Source organism: Diaphorina citri, unplaced genomic scaffold, assembly GCF_000475195.1.
Source record: "Diaphorina citri unplaced genomic scaffold, Diaci psyllid genome assembly version 1.1 scaffold462, whole genome shotgun sequence".
NCBI classification, from domain to species: domain Eukaryota; kingdom Metazoa; phylum Arthropoda; class Insecta; order Hemiptera; family Psyllidae; genus Diaphorina; species Diaphorina citri.
This window is the reverse complement of record NW_007377897.1, coordinates 1-20409: the sequence shown is the minus strand read 5'-3', so window position 1 is coordinate 20409 and position 20409 is coordinate 1. Positions and strand designations below refer to the sequence as shown.

The 20409-nt window shown below is 41.5% G+C and overlaps 3 protein-coding genes across 3 annotated transcripts in view; 2 read left to right on the top strand and 1 right to left on the bottom strand.

Moving 5' to 3' along the window:
* The window catches only part of LOC103509060 (protein eyes shut-like), a 25446-nt gene extending 8069 nt beyond the window's left edge, over positions 1 to 17377 (bottom strand). The window contains exons 1-4 of the mRNA XM_017444020.2: positions 17135 to 17377; positions 16221 to 16357; positions 1080 to 1325; positions 50 to 229 (exon numbers count right to left, since the gene is read on the bottom strand). Coding sequence (XP_017299509.1) covers positions 50 to 229; positions 1080 to 1325; positions 16221 to 16357; positions 17135 to 17301 — 730 coding nt within the window. The 5' untranslated portion in view covers positions 17302 to 17377. The remainder of the gene's footprint in view (positions 1 to 49; positions 230 to 1079; positions 1326 to 16220; positions 16358 to 17134) is intronic.
* A 265-nt stretch (positions 17378 to 17642) lies between these two features.
* LOC103509059 (integumentary mucin A.1-like) lies at positions 17643 to 18836 on the top strand. Its single transcript, XM_017444019.1, has 3 exons — positions 17643 to 17793; positions 17981 to 18292; positions 18529 to 18836. The coding sequence occupies exons 1-3, from the start codon at positions 17643 to 17645 to the stop codon at positions 18834 to 18836; spliced, it is 771 nt and encodes a 256-aa protein (XP_017299508.1).
* A 189-nt stretch (positions 18837 to 19025) lies between these two features.
* LOC103509058 (protein eyes shut) lies at positions 19026 to 19664 on the top strand. Its single transcript, XM_008473647.2, has 2 exons — positions 19026 to 19112; positions 19341 to 19664. Exons 1-2 carry the CDS (start codon positions 19026 to 19028, stop codon positions 19656 to 19658), a joined length of 405 nt encoding a protein of 134 aa, XP_008471869.1. The 3' UTR covers positions 19659 to 19664.
* Positions 19665 to 20409: the final 745 nt, after the last annotated feature.

The window sequence follows — 20409 nt, the reverse complement described above, 5'->3', positions numbered from 1 at the left end:
AAACTAAAAAAAAAAAAAAAAAAAAAAAAAAAAAAAACAGTAGGCTTACCCAGATAAAGCATTGGCTTTGTGTTGAGCTGGGTTAATCGTCCGGGGGATTTGCTGGTCACATTCCCCATATTGTCCACCATGAGCCAACATTGCTGTCCATTCTTGCCTACCCGCACCGTGTAGCCCCCTCTCTTGGATTTGGCACTGATGGTATTGGGTGTGAAAATTCGTCTTGGGCCTATGGACAAATGAGGTTAATGAGGATTCATATTCAGTCATTTACTTATAGTAATAATTATCACGAGGTACACAATAGGGCTGCCTGGAAGAGACTGACAAGAACCGACGACCCTATTTAAATAGGAAAGGGCTAGGAAGTTAAGAAGGAGAAGAAGATATCGATAATTATCTGCATTCAGAATGTGGTGAATGCACTGCTCTTATTTGCGGTGAAATTGAAATGTGTCAAACAAGGGGTCTCGTTTTCTGCTGACATTGTATACTTTGATGTGTTGTTTGTATCTCATTTTACATGTAATTTCTGCAAACTGTGTCAAGGACGAACACTGCGGAATAAATTGGCTTCATTGCTCCATTAAAAGTTGAGGAGAACTTTTTTCGACATACGAGTACCTATTTAATTTGTAACTTTTTCTATCTACAAAGGAAAAAGTTTCATGGGGAAGGGGGTAAAATTGGAAGTTGAAGTAGAAGGAACTACCTCTGTAGGTGTCTACAAACATGTGACCTGTAGGCTGTAGGTACGAGGTATAAATAGACATACACAAAAAGTCCACACCCAGGATTAGGTGTAGGGGCAAACAGCACTAGAGGATGGGTTAAGCCTTTAAGAGGTAGGTATAAATAGAAGTAATAATAATAGACTCTCTTGAGTGGAAGGTAACCTCTAGGCGAGGTTAACGCCGAAGGCGTTCTCTACCACGTAACCCTTAGAGCTCCATTATCGTGTGGTCAAAGTCTCAAATAAATGAGGATAAAATTCCTGTTTACCAGGCGAGTGTCTTGAGCACTACGCAACCGAGACAGTATAAATAGATATGTATGCTCAAAGTAAACCAAATACCAACCAGATCCCAAGTTCCAAGTGAGAACAACATATCCCTTGATGAAGCTCACAGCCAGGTGGTCCGTGATGGCATCATGCTGATAGTCCTGACCTATGAAAGCTAACAGGGCGATCTGATCAAATGAGTTGGGAACGAAGCGGAACTTGAGCTCAAAGCAGTGATGAATGTTGGCCGGGATGACATAGGCCGAGAACGAAGAGAGGCCAGACATGCTGGAGGAGTAGGAAGCTTGGCCGATCTCGATATCTGGGGGAAGAAAATTCGTGAAAATTATAGAAAGTAGTTGGTTGATTGGTTGGTTGGTATCAAAATAATGCTGAAAATTGACTATGCGGTCATTTTCCTCCTGGCGATGGCGTCCCAATATTTTGATGTTGTCTGGATTCGTGAGTTCTGGGCATGACTGAAGGTGGTGTGCATACATGACAGCTTGTTGAGTGTAGAGTGGTCACTGGACAGGTAGGAGGTAGGGGACAGGAAATTACGGAAAGTAAGAATAGAAAAACCACAGGTGCTTCCCGAGTTCCAATCTCAAGTGGGGTCGAAGCCACGACCTAGCGCTTACAAGGCAGACGTCATACCCTCCAAGTTACCTAGCTGGGCTACTCCTACCTCACTCACTCACTCCGATGGCTTGTTAGGGACATGTGTGAGTCCCGACTATTTTACAATATTACATCCCTCCATTCAACTCGATCCTGTGTCAATACCTCCCAGTTGAAACCTATTGCATAGTCCAAATCAAAGGAACCTCATCTCACGTCAAAATGCGCAGAAACGCTTGCGCACAAACAAACGAAGCGGGAGTCATGAATTATAACGTCATCGCCTACGGGAGCGTATGCGGTGACGTCAAATTTCACGATTTACCGGTATTTCTTTAATCGATTTTTCTCGGTATCTAGAAGTCGTAGAAGAAAAAGAAAAATTCCGTTGGTTCTCATATTTCCTGCTCTATGACTTTGAAACATCACCCAAGTAAGCGCAACTGATCTATTTATCCATTTTCAGCGAGGGTCGGAACTATGGTCAATGCTCCATTGAGGCCGCTAACATCCCAATTAGCAGGGTTCATTATTTTTTTAGACGGACTTTTCAGTCCCATTCGAGCAGTATAAATGAGCACTATTCTGTTTGGGTTAACATTAATACAGATAGATATTTTTAATCCAACACCAAGTTGTATCTTGGTGGTTATAAGTGTGCTGACCTATAGCGACCACTATGTACATAGCCATGTATATTACATAGCATTATGTACATTACATAGCAATGTATAATACATAGCAATGTATAATACATAGCAGCAGAACCTATGTACACTTCATTATAGATCAGCGCTACTCAAACCAGGACCACTGGGAGAAGGAGGTTGGATTGTCTTCTTTTTTGAAGAGGTCACCAAGTTGTATCTTGGTGGTTATAAGTGTGCTGACCTATAGCGACCACTATGTACATAGCCATGTATATTACATAGCATTATGTACTTTACATAGCAATGTGTACATTACATAGCAATGTATATTACATAGCAGCAGAACCTATGTACACTTTAATATAGATCAGCGCTACTCAAACCAGGACCACTGGGAGAAGAAGGTTGGATGGTGGTTATAAGTGTGCTGACCTATAGCGACCACTATGTACATAGCCATGTATATTACATAGCATTATGTACATTACATAGCAATGTGTACATTACATAGCAATGTATATTACATAGCAGCAGAATCTATGTACACTTTAATATAGATCAGCGCTACTCAAACCAGGACCACTGGGAGAAGAAGGTTGGGTAATCCAACACCAAGTTGTATCTTGGTGGTTATAAGTGTGCTGACCTATAGCGACCACTATGTACATAGCCATGTATATTACATAGCATTATGTACATTACATAGCAATGTGTACATTACATAGCAATGTATATTACATAGCAGCAGAATCTATGTACACTTTAATATAGATCAGCGCTACTCAAACCAGGACCACTGGGAGAAGAAGGTTGGGTTTTTTTCTTTTATGAAGAGGTTTGATGGAGGGAACTGTAATTGCTAAGGTCTTATAGTCCCGAAATCGAAGAGGGAAGGAAGATAGGATAGGAGAAAGCCAGCCGTTCCAAGAACGAACCGTATCTATTTGAGATAAAATCCGCCCCCGGTGAGAATCAAACCCGCGTTCTAGCGCTTACAAGGCAGACGCGCTACGTTCCAAGTAGGGAGATAGGATAGGAGAAAGCCAGCCGTTCCAAGAACGAACCGTATCTATTTGAGATAAAATCCGCCCCCGGTGAGAATCAAACCCGCGTCCTAGCGCTTACAAGGCAGACGCGCTACGCTCCAAGGGGCAGTATCAAGTATCCAAGATTCATCTTTTTCATATACAGTTTCCCACAATTTGACTTTTGGAAGAAAAAAAATCTTGTATACCTACTCAAGTTCCATCGAATTGATGTAAGCTTTAAAGTTTAAGCTATCCACTTTGGTTCTGTAGTCTGGACACTTCAATAAGATACCTCAGTTTAGGACCACTAGTTTACATATATCTAAGCACACTGCACAGATCTACACCTTGTGTCTTACGTAGTCTGAGGACTGTAAGGTCTAGATTCAACTCAGACTTGGACCGAACTTAGAGAAGGGATAGTCAACAACCATTGGGCAGGTAGGAGTTGATACAGTGTTTATAAAGTTGATACAGTGTTTATAAAGTTGATACAGTGTTTATAAATCTCTACCTCTTGGTGACACTGTTTGTGAGTTTAGGAGTCATTTCTCGTGGGATATAAGTTAGATGGAAGTTATTTGGTTGATTTTTTTTTCAAGAGAAAGTAGAACTAGGTAGTAACGTATAAAGTAATCATAAAAAATATAGAACAAGACACACAAAGAAAAAAATAAAATAAATATATGTATATCGGTACTCTTTCTTCCAGAAGACATGAAATTTTTTTCCAATACGTACGAATGAGAGAGACAACATACTCAAGAGAGAGAAAGAGAGGGAGAGACTGTCGGGAAGAAAGGGGAGGGGAAGACAAACTATCAGACCGAGGGGAGGGGAGTAATGGGAGCAACATACTCAAGAGAGAGAAAGAGAGGGAGAGACTGTCGGGAAGAAAGGGGAGGGGAAGACAAACTATCAGACCGAGGGGAGGGGAGAGGGGAGTAATGGGAGGGGGGCAGACATCTCAATATAAAGGCACAAAACGAGAGCGCGCCGCGCTTTTCCTTTCGCGTCAAAAAACACGACAGACCGAGAAAAGTAGCGCGACGACACAAAACAAAATTTCAGGTCCACAGACAACAAAAACAAAAGCGAGGGGGGAGGGGAAAGGTCCAAGCTTGGCGCCTTGAGGCACGCCACTTTTCGATTCCCTCTCAGTCCTTTGCGCCATCAAAACTGTTCAGCACTTGGAAAAAACTTTATCTTATCCATTGGATCTCACTTCGTCTTCATTCATCTAAAAAAGCTTTCTAAGAAGTACTTCAACGCTGTCGATTGTGTAGCAGGGTGTCAAAGGTCGGACGAAAGTCCATCAATGACTCAATGACTACAACTTGTACGATCACCAAAAATATTAAGTGATTAGATCTTTGAAAACTTATTAATCGAATTCCGCTTAGAAAGTTCTATTGAAGAAGTTTTTCACTACCGGCACAAAATCCTTTTCCTTCACGGCACAAATTCCTTTCCTTCGCGGCACAACTTTGAAACTTTCAAACATTTTTAATTACCGGCACAAAGTTTTTTCTTTCACGGCACTACATTGAATCACTTCAAATAAAATTTCCAGGCATAAAATTTACAAAGTTCCTCCAAGTACTCAACAGCGGTTGACGGTCGTACCGTGTGCAAGGCGAGTGCAGTGACCACTACGCCCTGGGAGCGGGAGCTGACTGAGGGTTGGTTATGTCGGGTCGGGGTCTTACCTGATTGGTCGTTTGGGTCTTACCTGAGGGGTCGTTTGGTAATGTCGGGGCGCGGGGCCGGGGCCACCACCTTGGTGTGTTTGCTCTGCTTGCGGCCGGACACGAGTTCGATTTCGCGGGCGCATGACTTGTTCAGTTTGAGCTGCTCGGAGGCCATGCGTTGTCGCGTCGCCTCGTAAATGTCCTCCTTGGCCTTGATCTGCATCTTGCGGTGCAGGGCGCCGACGGACTCCAGATGCGACGAGCCCGGCGTCCTGAGGGAGGAGAAGAATATGGGATACCATTAGAATAGAATATTCGTGAGAAAAAGGCCAGAAATGGCCGTTTGCCTAACAAACGTAAATAATAATAGGTCCATCGAATGGGTCGTAGAAAGAAAGATTGTACGGGGAAATTTTTTGTCCACTCTGGGAATCGAACAGTTACCTCTTGAGCATATTCTTGTCCTGTTGCGAGTAGAACGGCCAGTCGTCCTGCACGTCGTTCCACACGTGCCGCTGCAAGTGGTACGTGTTGTCCCGGGCGAACGCGATCCCGTTCAGGATGGCCATCATTTGATTTCGGTCCCGGTCCCGTATGCCGTCCCGTGTGAGCGCCGCGTACAGCTCGGGCTTCTTGTAGGGACGCACGGCGAGGAGGTGAATGATCCGATCCCTGTGTGTAAACGGACAGAACGTGTGAGCGCCGCGTACAGCTCGGGCTTCTTGTAGGGACGTACGGCGAGGAGGTGAATGATCCGATCCCTGTGTGTGAACGGACAGAGATAATTATTAACTATACGTATTATTAGGTATTTTTGTTGAATACCAATTGAAATGGTCTGGGTATTTAAAAGATTTCATGGTAATCGATATGGTAATCGAAACAATCTTGATTCTCACACTAATTCAATTGTTATTTCAAATAAACTAACAAATTCAAATGCTTTTCAATATTGTTTTTCTTTGCTTATCAATTGTAATGTTCTTTGTGTACAAATTAAACAAAGTATTTTGTTGAAAATAAAATAAAATAAAAAATACGACCTAGTTGTCTGTAGGTATTTTATATGGCAAGTCCGTCAATATAACATGCTGTCATATGAGGTTCAGACGGGGACAGTGTTTTTCGTCAACCTCTCAATCAGTCCTGACTAGGGCAGTTGCTTTTGGATAATTATTAACTATACGTATTATTAGGTATTTTTGTTGAATACCAATTGAAATGGTCTGGGTATTTAAAAGATTTCATGGTAATCGAAACAATCTGGGTTCCCACACTAATTCAATTGTTATTTCAAATAAGCTAACAAATTCAAATGCTTTTCAATATTGTTTTTCTTTGTTTATCAATTGTAATGTTCTTTGTGTACAAATAAAACAAAGTATTTTGTTAAAAATAAAATAAAAAATACGACCTAGTTGTCTGTAGGTATTTTATACGGCAAGTCCGTCAATATAACATGCTGCCATATGAGGTTCAGACGGGGACAGTGTTCTTCGTCAACCTCTCAATCAGCCCTGACTAGGGCAATTGCTTTTGGGTTGACATTTGGTTTTAGTCACAAATTTTTTTACGAGTGGATGTTTGCTACTTATTTTAGTAAAGGAAATTTCAGGCTGGTATCGTCCCTGTTTGAGTGCGAGGGGCATCCACCGTGACGTCAAACTTCACGATTTACCGGTATTTTTTAAATCGATTTTTCTCGGTATCTAGAAGTCGTAGAAGAAAAAGCAAGAATCCGTTGGTCCTCATTTTTCCTGCTCTATGACTTAGAAACATCACCCAAGTAAGCGCAACTGATCTATTAAATTTAGTGGTTGGGTGGAAGAGCTCCTCTAGGAGAACCCTGCCACTTAAAAGAAAGAATTGACCAGGTTGTGACGTCAGATTTCACGTCAAAATGCGCAGAAACGCTTGCGCACAATCAAACGAAGCGGGAGTCATGAATTATGACGTCATCGCTTACGGGAGCGTATGCTGTGACGTCAAACTTCACGATTTACCGGTATTTTTTTTAAATCGATTTTTCTCGGTATCTAGAAGTCGTAGAAGAAAAAGAAAAATTCCGTTGGTTCTCATTTTTCCTGCTCTATGACTTTGAAACAACACCCAAGTAAGCGCAACTGATCTATTTATCCATTTTCAGCGAGGGTCGGAACTATGGTCAATGCTCTATTGAGGCCGCTAACATCCCAATTAGCAGGGTTTGTTATTTTTTTAGACGGACTTTTCGAAAAGTTCAAAGACTTGTGACGTCAGATTTCACGTCGAACTGCGCAGAAACGCTTGCGCACAAACAAACGAAGCGGAAGTCATGAATTGTGACGTCATTGCCTACGGGAGCGTATGCCGTGACGTCAAACTTCACGATTTACCGGTATTTTTTAAATCGATTTAGGTATCTCGGTATCTAGAAGTCGTAGAAGAAAAAGAAAAATTCCGTTGGTCCTCATTTTTCCTCCTCTATGACTTTGAAACATCACCCAAGTAAGCGCAACTGATCTTTTTCTACATACATCAAAACCAGTGGTGTAGCGTCCATGTAGGGCGTGTACGGCGGCCATACATTCAAAATTTACTCAAATACCCTTAAATATTGACTTTAAATATTTTTGAAGAAGCATGTGCATCACTTATGTAGTAATGTGCATGGTGATGGAAATTAGTGCCCTACACGCCTTACACTTGACTTTAGACCACGCTACGCCACTGATCAAAACACTTACGACCCTCGTTCTTAGATCAGTCTCAAGTCAAAATTGACCAATCAAATGCCTTGAGACTATGCTTAGCATGAACTTAAGAGCCAGCATTTTGTTGTTCATAAATATGGGTGTAAATTCCGATTGAGTTTAATTCTTTTTTTTACATGTTTTGAAATCAGATTGTTTAATCCCAAAAGCTACACTTAAACCGAGTTTAAACTCACTTTGTAAACCCGGAAAATGGTGGTATTAGTGGTAGTTTGGGGAACTTTTTTCAAGACATTTTATTTATTCAATTGAAAGAGTTTAACAGTAAACCTTCCCCTCCTCCCCCTCAATCAAGAGCTACTGGTTTTACCCTCCCTGAGATAAATCTATCTCAACCTATACCTCAAGAATTTTATTATCTCACAAGATTTACCGCGAGACCAGATTCTTCCGGGTCGGAAGAACAAACGTCAAGACAAATGAGCCACACGAGGGGGAAAACCGGAAAACTTTGATGTGCCAAGGGGGAAAAATAGCGGGAAATTGTGACTAACGGATCTTAGATTAAGTGGCCGAATTTTAAACTCGGATCATCATTTAATCCTGGTCAGGATTAGCTTCTAGGAGAGCTATTCTATGTGGGAAAGTAATGTTGGACAATTAGTTTGACTAACTAAGACAGAAACTGAAAGTAGTTTTAAAAAAAATTGTTAAAACCTCTCCGAACCCTCTAAGCCTAACCGCCCCTAAAAGGTAATCCGGTTTTAAAATTCGACCCTAAGTGGGGGGAAATGTGAGTGCATAAATACTTATGGTAACTGCTTATTGCCGAGTCCACAAAGTGAGATTAAATTCCGATTGAGTTTAACTCTTTTTTGACATGTTTTGAAATCAGATTGTTTAATCCCAAAAGCTAAACTTAAGCTGAGTTTAAACTCACTTTGTGGACCCGGAAATTGGTGGTATTAGTGGTAGTTTAATGAACTTTTTTCAAGACATTTTATTTATTCAATTGAAAGAGTTCAACAGTAAGGTCCTACTTCTTAGGGAACTTTTAAAAGCTAGAAAAAAAGCCTTCTCACTCTTTGGCATATTTTCAAAAATTAATTTTATTATTACAATTTTAATTTTTCAGTCTTTCGCCAGTTGCCAGTATCACAGCATCTATGAAGTCCTATCTAAATCTGAAACCAGCTAGAAAAAAAGCCTTCTCACTCTTTGGCATATTTTCAAAAATTAATTTTATTATTACAATTTTAATTTTTCAGTCTTTCGCCAGTATCACAGCATCTATGAAGTCCTATCTACATCTGAAACGTCCTACAGCTCTAGTTTCCTAGTTAATCGGTTCCGAGGTCTGAAGTTACGTCAGAAGAACACATATCTAGAGTTCTAGACAGAGGAAGGTCATCCGATGACAATATTCGTAAACCATGTTTCCAGAGATAAAACGATTGTGGTTTTTAAGGGTTAAACTAAAGTAGCCTTCGGTTAGCCTAGTGTACATGTACACACGGGAAACATTTGTTTCGCAACAGTTGTGAACAGTTGCGCAACTGTTGCGAACAAAAATGTTTCTAAAAATTGAGCAAACTTTCAAGATAAGTAAATCCTAAGTACACTAAAAAAGACAAGACCGTTCCCATTTGTCGTGGCATGTGTAGTGGGAACACTCTTATTTAAATTACATTGCCTACAGGACATTCGGAAAAAATTCGGATGTAACTCACGGCAAATGGGTACAGGCCTAAAGTGTGGAGTCGGAGTCTGTGGAGAGTAAAAACTTTTCCTGGCCCCTATGAAATTGTTCAACCAAAACAAACTGGGGTTTTCCCTCAGCCGCTTAGTCACCTGTGCCCTAAATCACCAAAGTATGGAAAAGTATCTTACAAGTGTAATAGCCAATGGAAAAGCAGAATTTTCAATTTGGACGAATCATATTGATATATCCACACATGGCCTTGTTGCTTAGAGTGTAAATAAATAAATAAAATATTGAAATATGGAATTGTAAATACTTTTCCATACTTTGGTGATTTAGGGCACAGCCTGATTACCGGGCATTGTGGACTAAGGAAACACCGACAAACAATGGGCCTATACCAGGGTCAAGTTGTATGTAGGTTACTTTTCTATGGTCAGCTCCCATGGCGTAGTGGTCACTGCACTCGCCTTGCACGCGGGAGACCCGGGTTCGATTCCCGGCGGGGTCAAGAAATTTGTATCATGCAAATGATTGATCCCGTGACTGGCTGTTGCGGGGCCCACTCAGCCTCGTGAGGAAAATGAGTAGCTATGACATGTAAATGCGCATAGCGACCGGTGCCAGCATGGTAGGTAAATATTGGTTGTTAGGATTATTGAGATATGTAGTGGGAAAAATCCTACAATGCTGCAGTGAGCACCAAAGTTGTGACATAATAACACAAAGAAATTGCATTTATGTACATTACATTACATTTGTCAAGGGTCTAGGCTAGGCATTGCCTTGCCCTTGGGATCAATTTAATGTGAAGACACCCATTAAGTAACTGATGAAAATTTGTAATGAAACAATAAGTTTGTAATGAGGCATTCAATTCAACAAGTATTCGGTATTCAATTCAATGTCCACAACGCATTAGTGGGGATTTACCGCACGCAAAATCCACTAGGATTCTAATAATTCTAATCATACGAGTTTTTCCCCATGTACCAGTGTACCTACTAACATATCGCACGCATTACAATCAGTAGTGGAATAGTAAAGCTGTCCAACCTGAGGCTAAATCACGGTTCACTAGGACCGCGACAATATCAAGTCTTTCCTCACAGCAGCTCATGATTATTATGAGTCTGAATCAGGACTTTGGGCCACAAAAAAGGTGGTACTGGGTACTGGGTACACTCAAACGAGTATCATGTAACTAGTACCTGCAATGAACAAGACCTGCTGCTAGCAAATGATGCGGCGATCCAAGTTGCAGAATATTGGAAGAGGAGTATATGACATGGTCATTGGTCAAAGCGGACACGGAAAAGTTAAGTACCATGAATTATTTTTGGTAAAGCGGAGCCTTTTCAAATCTATTTGTGGATATCACAGCTTTACCAAGTGTCTCCTTTGTAAAAAATTTCCATATTTCAAGTATATTTTTACACTGGTAGTCAGCTCCCATGGCGTAGTGGTCACTGCGCTCGTCTTGCACGCGGGAGACCCGGGCTCGATTCCCGGCGGAATCAAGAAATTTGTATCATGCAAATGATTGATTCCGTAACTGGCTGTTGCGGGGCCCACTCAGCCTCGTGAGGAAAATGAGTAGCTATGACATATAAATGCACATAGCGACCGGTGCCAGCATGGTAGGTAAACATTGGATTTTAGGATTATTGAGATATTGGGAAAATCCTACAATGCTGCAGTGAGCACCTAAGTTGTGACATAATAACACAAAGAAACTGCATTTACATTTTTACACTGGTAATGCCGCCACTAGTCGCTACTCGAACCCGGGACCTCCGGCATGAAAGCCCAGTGTGTCATACTGGACCAGGGAGGCTAGTACGTTCCCACCAGATTTAGACAGTCACCTGATTACATGTTTATGCTAGCAGGCACACACGACTATTATTATTATTATTATTATTTTACGGGATTTTAACTTGAAGGGGGGACTATTACTCCATTACTAGAACAACGGGAGGGGAAGGAAGGGCGATAGGTACGCTCGCCTGGTAAATAAGAGGACTAGGGTTCGAACCCAACCGAGGCATGGAATTTTATCCTAATTTATCTATCTTGGAGGGTTTCAGCAGCAGCCAACAGCAGCTAATGTATTTGAGAAATTGACCATAGTAAAAGAGCAAAGAGTTAGGTGGTAGAGAACGCCTCCGGCGTTAACCTTGCCTAGTGGGGTTATTTTTCACTCAAGAGTGTATAATAATTATTTTTATGGTCCTTCTTCTAGTTCTCGAACTCTCATGATGGGTAGGCGGTAGGCCTTGGTTTGAAATTTTTCATAAATTGCCAAAAACACCTGTTTATAGGTCTTCGTCATAAGCCTGGTAAACAGGAAAACTATAAAATAAAAATATTCAAAACTTCACCATATTTGTATGAGAGAGAGAGAGAGAGAGAGAGAGAGAGAGAGAGAGAGAGAGAGAGAGAGAGATAAAAGAGGGAAAGAGAGAGAAAGACAGCAGACAGGAGAAATGAAACGAAAGGAAGAGAGAAAACAGGAAGGAAAAGGAGAGAGCAATAGAAAAAGATAGGAAATGAGAGAAGAGAGGAAATCTCTCTCGCTCTCAAGGTCATGGAATTCATATTGCACCTGAGGGCTACCTAGAACCTACCTTAGGTTCCTTTAGTTCTACCAGAGATATGGGTCTTTTCCTTACTCTCTTCGTTATCACATTTCTACATGCTTTTCATATGTAAACAAAACAGATGAACACAAGGCAACAGAAGAAGACAAGACAACAGATGAACACAAGAGTCGTTCCCTGCTTAATGCACTTCGCTAAATTTTATGACTTGACTTGGACTCGAACCACCAACCTCCAGATCCGAAGTCCACCGCGCTTACTGTGTAAATTTTCGTTACTGTGTTACTGTGTAAATTTTCGGTCAATGGCGGGATTCGAAGTCAGGACCTTCTGCATGGCAAGCATGAACCAGTACAGATATACAGACCCTAATGATTCATAATTCCACATCCTATTCAATCACGAAACGACCTTGACTACCAATCTGGTGCTGATGGCATTGGACCTCCCCCCTCCACCCCCTCTTCTCCTCTAGTTCCCTCCCCTACCTTTTCAAGTGTCATCTTACAACAGGTTAACATGGTCAACACGCTCGTCTGGTAAACAGAAGGGCGCGGGTTCAATCCCACCCAGAGGCATAGAATTTTAACCTCATTTATTTGAGAATCTCACGCGGGGGGACCTTAAATAGGGAGTAGACCAGCTGACCAGCCTAGTCTGGCTGGGAGACTTTTGACAGGGAGTAGACCAGCTTAGTCTGGCTGGGACAATTTTAACAGGGAGTAGACCAGCTTACTCTGGCTGGGAGACTTTTAACAGGGAGTAGACCAGCATAGTCTGGCTGGGGGACTTTAAACAGGGAGTAGACCAGCATAGTTTGGCTGGGAGACTTTTAACAGGGAGTAGACCAGCTTAGTCTGGCTGGGAGACTTTTAACAGGGAGTGGACCAGCTTAGTCTGGCTGGGAGACTGTAAACAGGGAGTAGACCAGCTTAGTCTGGCTAGGGGAGTTTAAACAAGGAGCATACCAGCCTGAAATTTCTCTTGCTAAAGAGAAATAGCAAAGGTAGCATGCGAAGGGCATCCACTCGTTAAAAATTACTAGCTTCAACCAAATGTCAGTACAAAAGCGATCACCCTAGGGCTGATTGAGAGGCTGATGAAAAACGACGACCCCGTCTGTGCACGGGAAAAGGCGACCACTACACCACCTGTCTCGATGGTGTAGTGGTCAAGGCGCTCGCCTGGTAAACAGGAGGGCGTGGGTTCAATCCCAGCCGAGGTATGGAAATTTATCCTCAATATAATGTGAGAATTTGACCACAATAATAGTAGTAGCCTACTGCTGGAGTAAAGGGACTTTTCAGTCCTAAGCGAGCAGTATAAATAAGCACTATTATTATATTATTATTATTATTATATAAGCACTATTATAATTATATTATTATTATTATGTATTTATTTAATTTATTATTATTATTTTTCTTAAGCTGTATCTTAACACATTGTCGTTAATTAATGGCAATTCCTACCAAAACCCTACCTCGTAAAGAGTCAAACCTAAAGACACACAAACCCAAGTCCTACGCCAGACATATTTGAAACCCAGTCAACCGTTACCGTAACACTCTCTTGGGACTAGGACAGTAACCAACAGTAACTGCCTAACTGCCTCTAGCATATTTATACATAATCAGCAGAGCCTACAGTGTGTCACGAAAATCCTGTCCGACCCCCCTGTAACCAACCATTTATGTCTATTCCAGAGGGGAAAATTTTGGTTAGAAAATTTGCGCCCTGCCCGGGATTCTAACTGAGCACCTCCGGATTAAGTCAGTGCGGCCATAGACCCACAGAGGTGGGCCTGAAAGGTAGATGTGGCTAAAGAGTCCCTTTCCCCAGCAAGAGGGTACTATTGTTTTATACTACCTATCATTACCTGTTGTTTTACTTTCCTCTTTTACTTTATTGTCACTCTCTACTACCACCCATTAATTTACATTTACCTTTTTTTTTCTAGTTAAGCAAGGTCTTTTTACTGAATTGTTAGTTGTATGTATTATTCTTTAACCCATCAAATATACGAGACCTTGTTTAGACTGCTGGGGTAAAGGGACTTTTCAGTCCTATTGGGGCAGGATAAACAAGGTATATTCTATTCTATTCTATTTTTGTCAAATAATATTGAGGAAGAAATTCCACACCTCGGCTGGGATTGAACCCATATCCTCTCGTTAAAAGGGCGAGCGTCTTGACCACTACACTGGGTCCGGAGTCTTCTAGCATAATTGGCTCGTCCTGAACAGCAGTCAATCATCGTGGGGACTTGTGCTAAATCCTTAAATGCAGCGAGCACCCTTTGAAGAACTGCCAGCTAGCTAGGCTGGTTAGGGTTAGCTGTTCTCCTCTCTGTTTATAGTCCCACAGGGCACAGGTTGACACTAGTCTACTATCTAACGTAACCGAGTCAGACAAGAGTACCTATTTAATTTGTAACTTTTTCTATCTACAAAGGAAAAAGTTTCATGGGGAAGGGGGTAAAATTGGAAGTTGAAGTAGAAGGATCTACCTCTGTAGGCGTCTACAAACATGTGACCTGTAGGTACGAGGTATAAATAGACATACACAAAAAGTCCACTCCGCGGATTAGGTGTAGGGGCAAACAGCACTAGAGGATGGGTTAAGCCTTTAAGAGGTAGGTATAAATAGAAATAATAATAATAATAGACTCTCTTGAGTGGAAGGTAACCTCTAGGCGAGGTTAACGCCGAAGGCGTTCTCTACCACGTAAACCTTAGAGCTCCATTATTGTGTGGTCAAAGTCTCAAATAAATGAGGATAAAATTCCTGTTTACCAGGCGAGTGTCTTGACCACTACGCAACCGAGACAGTATAAAATCTCCATTATCGTGTGGTCAAAGTCTCAAATAAATGAGGATAAAATTCCTGTTTACCAGGCGAGTGTCTTGAGCACTACGCAACCGAGACAGTATAAATAGATATGTATGCTCAAAGTAAACCAAATACCAACCAGATCCCAAGTTCCAAGTGAGAACAACATATCCCTTGATGAAGCTCACAGCGAAAGTAGATAAAGAAACTATTCAATTATCTAATAAAACATTAGTTCTGTTTTTATGAACTTTTAGTCTCGATTAATAATGCATGACTCCAAAGGAAGTATGTATGTAGTTATGTATCTAAGTACTTTCCTTAGCAAGAGCTGACAGCCAGATGGTCCGTGATGGCATCATGCTGATAGTCCTGACCTATGAAAGCTAACAGGGCGATCTGATCAAATGAGTTGGGCACGAAGCGGAACTTGAGCTCAAAGCAGTGGTGAATGTTAGCCGGGATGACATAGGCCGAGAACGAAGAGAGACCAGACATGCTGGAGGAGTAGGAGGCTTGGCCGATCTCGATATCTGGGGGAAGAAAATTCGTGAAAATTATAGAAAGTGGTTGGTTTGTTGGTTGGTATCAAATGCTGGAAATTGACTATGGTCATTTTCCTCCTGGCGATGGCGTCCCAATATTTTGATGTTGTCTGGATCCGTGAGTTCTGGGCATGACTGAAGGTGGTCTGCATACATGACAGCTTATTGAGTGTAGAGTGGTCACTGGACAGGTAGGGGACAGGAAATTATAGAAAGTAAGAATAGAAAACCCACAGGTGCTTCCCGAGTTCCAATCTCAAGTGGGGTCGAAGCCACGACCTAGCGATTACAAGGCAGACGTCATACCCTCCAAGCTAACTAGCTGGCCTACTCCTACCTCACTCACTCACTCAACCACAGGTGCTTCCTGAGTTCCAATCTCAAGTGGGGTCGAAGCCACGACCTAGCGCTTACAAGGCAGACGTCATACCCTCCAAGCTCACTAGCTGGCCTACTCCTACCTTACTCACTCACTCCGATGGCTTGTTAGGGACATGTGTGAGTCCCGACTATTAACCACAGGTGCTTCCCGAGTTCCAATCTCAAGTGGGGTCGAAGCCACGACCTAGCGCTTACAAGGCAGACGTCATACCCTCCAAGCTACCTAGCTGGCCTACTCCTACCTCACTCACTCACTCACTCCGATGGCTTGTTAGGGACATGTGTGAGTCCCGACTATATTACAATATTACATCCCTCCATTGAACTCGATCTTGTGTCAATTCCTCCCAGTTGAAACCTATTGCATAGTCTGACCTACTCATACCATGCTCTAAATTCTAATAACGATATAATACAACCGTGAAAAATGTAAACATCATTCAAATCAAAGGAACCTCATTTCGTTATTACCATGTTCGCAGAAGATTCCATGTTTTCCCAAGGGACAAAGGCAGAGAAATCCGCTACCCGGGTACTCCACACAAGTGGCTCCGAACATACAAGGATTATTGGCACACACAGATAGTTCACAGGTAATCCCTACGTATCTGAAATCATAAACGTGGATTAAACGAATCATCTAAACTGACAGGTATTGTGGCTCCGAACATACAAGGATTATTGGCACACACAGATAGTTCACAGGTAATCCCTACGTATCTGAAATCATAAACGTGGATTAAACAAATCATCTAAACTGACAGCTGACAGGTATTAAATCTTTATCAGTTTCATCCATCGCATCTCCTACTCGACATGTTCCCAGGGTATTAACGCATGTACCTACTTGAGATAGACAAAGGCAGAGAAATCCGCTACCCGGGTACTCCACACAAGTGGCTCCGAACATACAAGGATTATTGGCACACACAGATAGTTCACATGTAATCCCTACGTATCTGAAATCATAAACGTGGATTAAACAAATCATCTAAACTGACAGGTATTAAATCTTTATCAGTTTCATCCATCGCATCTCCTACTCGACATGTTCCCAGGGTATTAACGCATGTACCTACTTGAGATATACCTAAATGAGTATTTTCTCAAATTCTCAAGTACATAAACTATTTGTGGCTACTGTTGAATGATCGTTGATATGGATTATTTTGAAACGACCTTACCGCATGATGGTGATCCCTCGTTGGCACCCTTTTAGGCAGAGGGTTTCTTTGTGGACCAAGGAGATTTGGTGTTGTGGAGTTCTGGATTTGTTTGATTTCACTGGCCATTGTCTTTGTTACATTGAAATTCCCCAACTTAGACGGTCACAAATTGTAAAGGTAATCCGAAATACCGAATTACAACTCAAATAGAAAACTCACCCCGAAGGACAATGGCAGTTGTAGGTGTCCCCAAATTCGACGCACGTTGCAGATCCAAAACAAGGATTCGACAGACAAGCCAAGGAAGAACATTCGAGGTGTCCCCAAATTCGACGCACGTTGCAGATCCAAAACAAGGATTCGACAGACAAGCCAAGGAAGAACATTCGGTGATTTCCTTGAAGTCTTCAGCCTCCTTGTAAACTTGTCTCTCTTCCCCGTCAATCTGAAACAATGAGCTCGTTAATTGTGTTTCACTTCCATGTGTATGCGGGCCACATGCTACATTCGCGAGCCACATACATAGGGGAGCAGGCCCGTATCCAGGATTTTCTTGAGGGGATGGGGGGTGTTTGCTCCATTTTCAGAATCCACCCCATTGTAAAAGAGCATAAATAAATCCCAAGAGAGCCCAACCTATAAGTTTCGTTTTTTTTTTTTACAGACAACGACAAAGAAAGTTTCAAAGCCAACATCGTCTACTATATCAATTGACACAGTGGTTACCATGGATACAACAAGACCTAAAGTAACGACAGCATTACCAGGTGATGTTGACACTGAAGTCACTCAAATGGAAACTAGTACACTTGCAGGACAAGAACCAGAGTCTTCTACATTGTACCAGATGGAAGACACAACAGTAGAAGAAAAAGATGGTGTAGAAACAACAACAGAATCAAAGATTGAAGAAAATGAATGAAGTCACTCAAATGGAAACTAGTACACTTGCAGGACAAGAACCAGAGTCTTCTACATTGTACCAGATGGAAGACACAACAGTAGAAAAAAAAGATGGTGTAGAAACAACAACAGAATCAAAGATTGAAGAAAATGATATACCAGGCGAAGAGGTGACGACGGAAAAGGGAAAAGACATTACCACAACTGAGGTCGACACAACTCACGACACAACAAAAACCCCAATTGTGACAATCACTTCCAAATCTAAAACTTTGAAACCAAAACTGAAAACCACTGCCATACCATCTAACCTCACGCCACTTGATAACTCAGGACAATCCAATACAACTCTCCTGCCTGATAGTCACCGGAAGAATTTCACCGACAGTGGAGTTGACACCAAGGTGACATCCCCTACAACCTCAAGAGTAGATAAACCTACCACTCCCAAAGTAATAACACCCTCTCCTCAAGGTACGACAAAACTCTCTTCTACTCCAGAAAGTTCAAAACCTTTTTCAACCCCAGGAGTACCAAGAGTATCTACAGTAGCTCAACCGGATTACCCTACCACGTATACAGAATCTGAAGTAGATGTGGAGTTGACACCAAGGTGACATCCCCTACAACCTCAAGAGTAGATAAACCTACCACTCCCAAAGTAATAACACCCTCTCCTCAAGGCACGACAAAACCCTCTTCTACTCCAGAAAGTTCAAAACCATTTTCAACCCCAGGAGTACCAAGAGTATCTACAGTAGCTCAACCGGATTACCCTACCACGTATACAGAATCTGAAGTAGACATTGGAAGGACAACTTTACCTTCCGTAGATATAGACAGGGCTACAGTGGAAACACCTATAGGAGTTACCAAGAAGACAGAAACCACCTTGATGACAGAGAGTTTTCCTTCTACTACAGCAACACCAGACTGTACGAAAATCCCATGTCTCAACCAGGGAACATGCTTCTACACCAAGCAAGGACCAAAGGTATGGTTATTTTCAAATCATTAATAGTAGATAACTGTTGTCTCTAGTAGCTGTAACAATCAACCGTAAATAACAACAACAAAGAATAGCTCACCCCTAAAGGGGATTTAGCTAAAAATCAACTGTGTATACTCTGTATACCTAGCAGAATTCTAAATTGACTTTTATGGATTGAATAATATTAATTTATTCAAGGATTAAATATTTTCTTTTATGCCTTCTACTACAGCAACACCAGACTGTACGAAAATCCCATGTCTCAACCAGGGAACATGCTTCTACACCAAGCAAGGACCAAAGGTATAGTTATTTTCAAATCATTAATAGTAGGTAGATAACAACTGTTGTCTCTATGTAGCTGTAACAATCAACCGTAAATAACAACAACAAAGAATAGCTCACTCCTAAAGGGGATTTAGCTAAAAATCAACTGTGTATACTCTGTATACCTAGCAGAATTCTAAATTGACTTTTATGGATCGAATAATATTTATTCAAGGATTAAATATTTTCTTTTATTTCCTCCAGTGTGCTTGTAAGCCAGGATGGGAAGGAGCCCTGTGTGAGGACATTCAAGGTATCCGGACTCCTGCGTTCACTGGAAGGTCCTATTTGACCCACGGTCTCAATAGTACATCAGGCGTTGTCCTGGGTCTCGGAGTTCGCACGTTGGCTCCCACCGGGCTCATATTTTACGCCCAAGTTTCGTCCAACATCTACATGAGTCTGTATTTGGAAGATGGACTCCTCAAGTTCCAGTTCTCCTGTGGTGTTCAGACAATGTTATTCAGTGAAGTACAAATCCGAGTCAACAATGGATTTGATATCAACATTTTAGCCATGTAAGGAAACTCAAACATACATACTTAACCAAAGAAGATCAGGTGTTCAGACAATGTTGTTCAGTGAAGTACAAATCCGAGTCAACAATGGATTTGATATCAACATTTTAGCCATGTAAGGAAACTCAATTAGCGTAATCAAGTCGGACTCCTCAAGTTCCAGTTCTCCTGTGGTGTTCAGACAATGTTGTTCAGTGAAGTACAAATCCGAGTCAACAATGGATTTGATATCAATATTTTAGCCATGTAAGGAAACTCAACTAATCGTACATACATAATTAGCCAAAGAAGATCGTACAATATGGTATATCAACTGGACCAACTGGTTAAAACTCTATCTAAAGCTAAATTATAGGCTATAGGTAGGTATATCTCTCCCAAGATAATCTAAGCAGTCAGACAAGTAACTAGTGTGTGGGCCTGCCTACGACACAAGTCCGCCCCGGAATCGAACTCGCGACCTAGCGCTTACAAGGCAGGTGCGGTACCCTCCAAGCTAACTTGGCCCTATTCCTTTTACAGTTCTACAGCTATTAACTATTGTTCTACCCTTTACAATAGAATTCTACCATGAAAAAGTAAAAATTTGTTATTCAGAACATTATCCTATACACATCAAAGATTTTCTTCTTCTTTTTTTTTTTTTACATTGTTCTTTTTTATTACCTAGGTACCTATTATCTTTTTTCTTACTTTTTCATCTCTACTCTAAGGCAGGTAGTTGTTTGCTTTTATTGAAGTCACTGTTCTTTTTC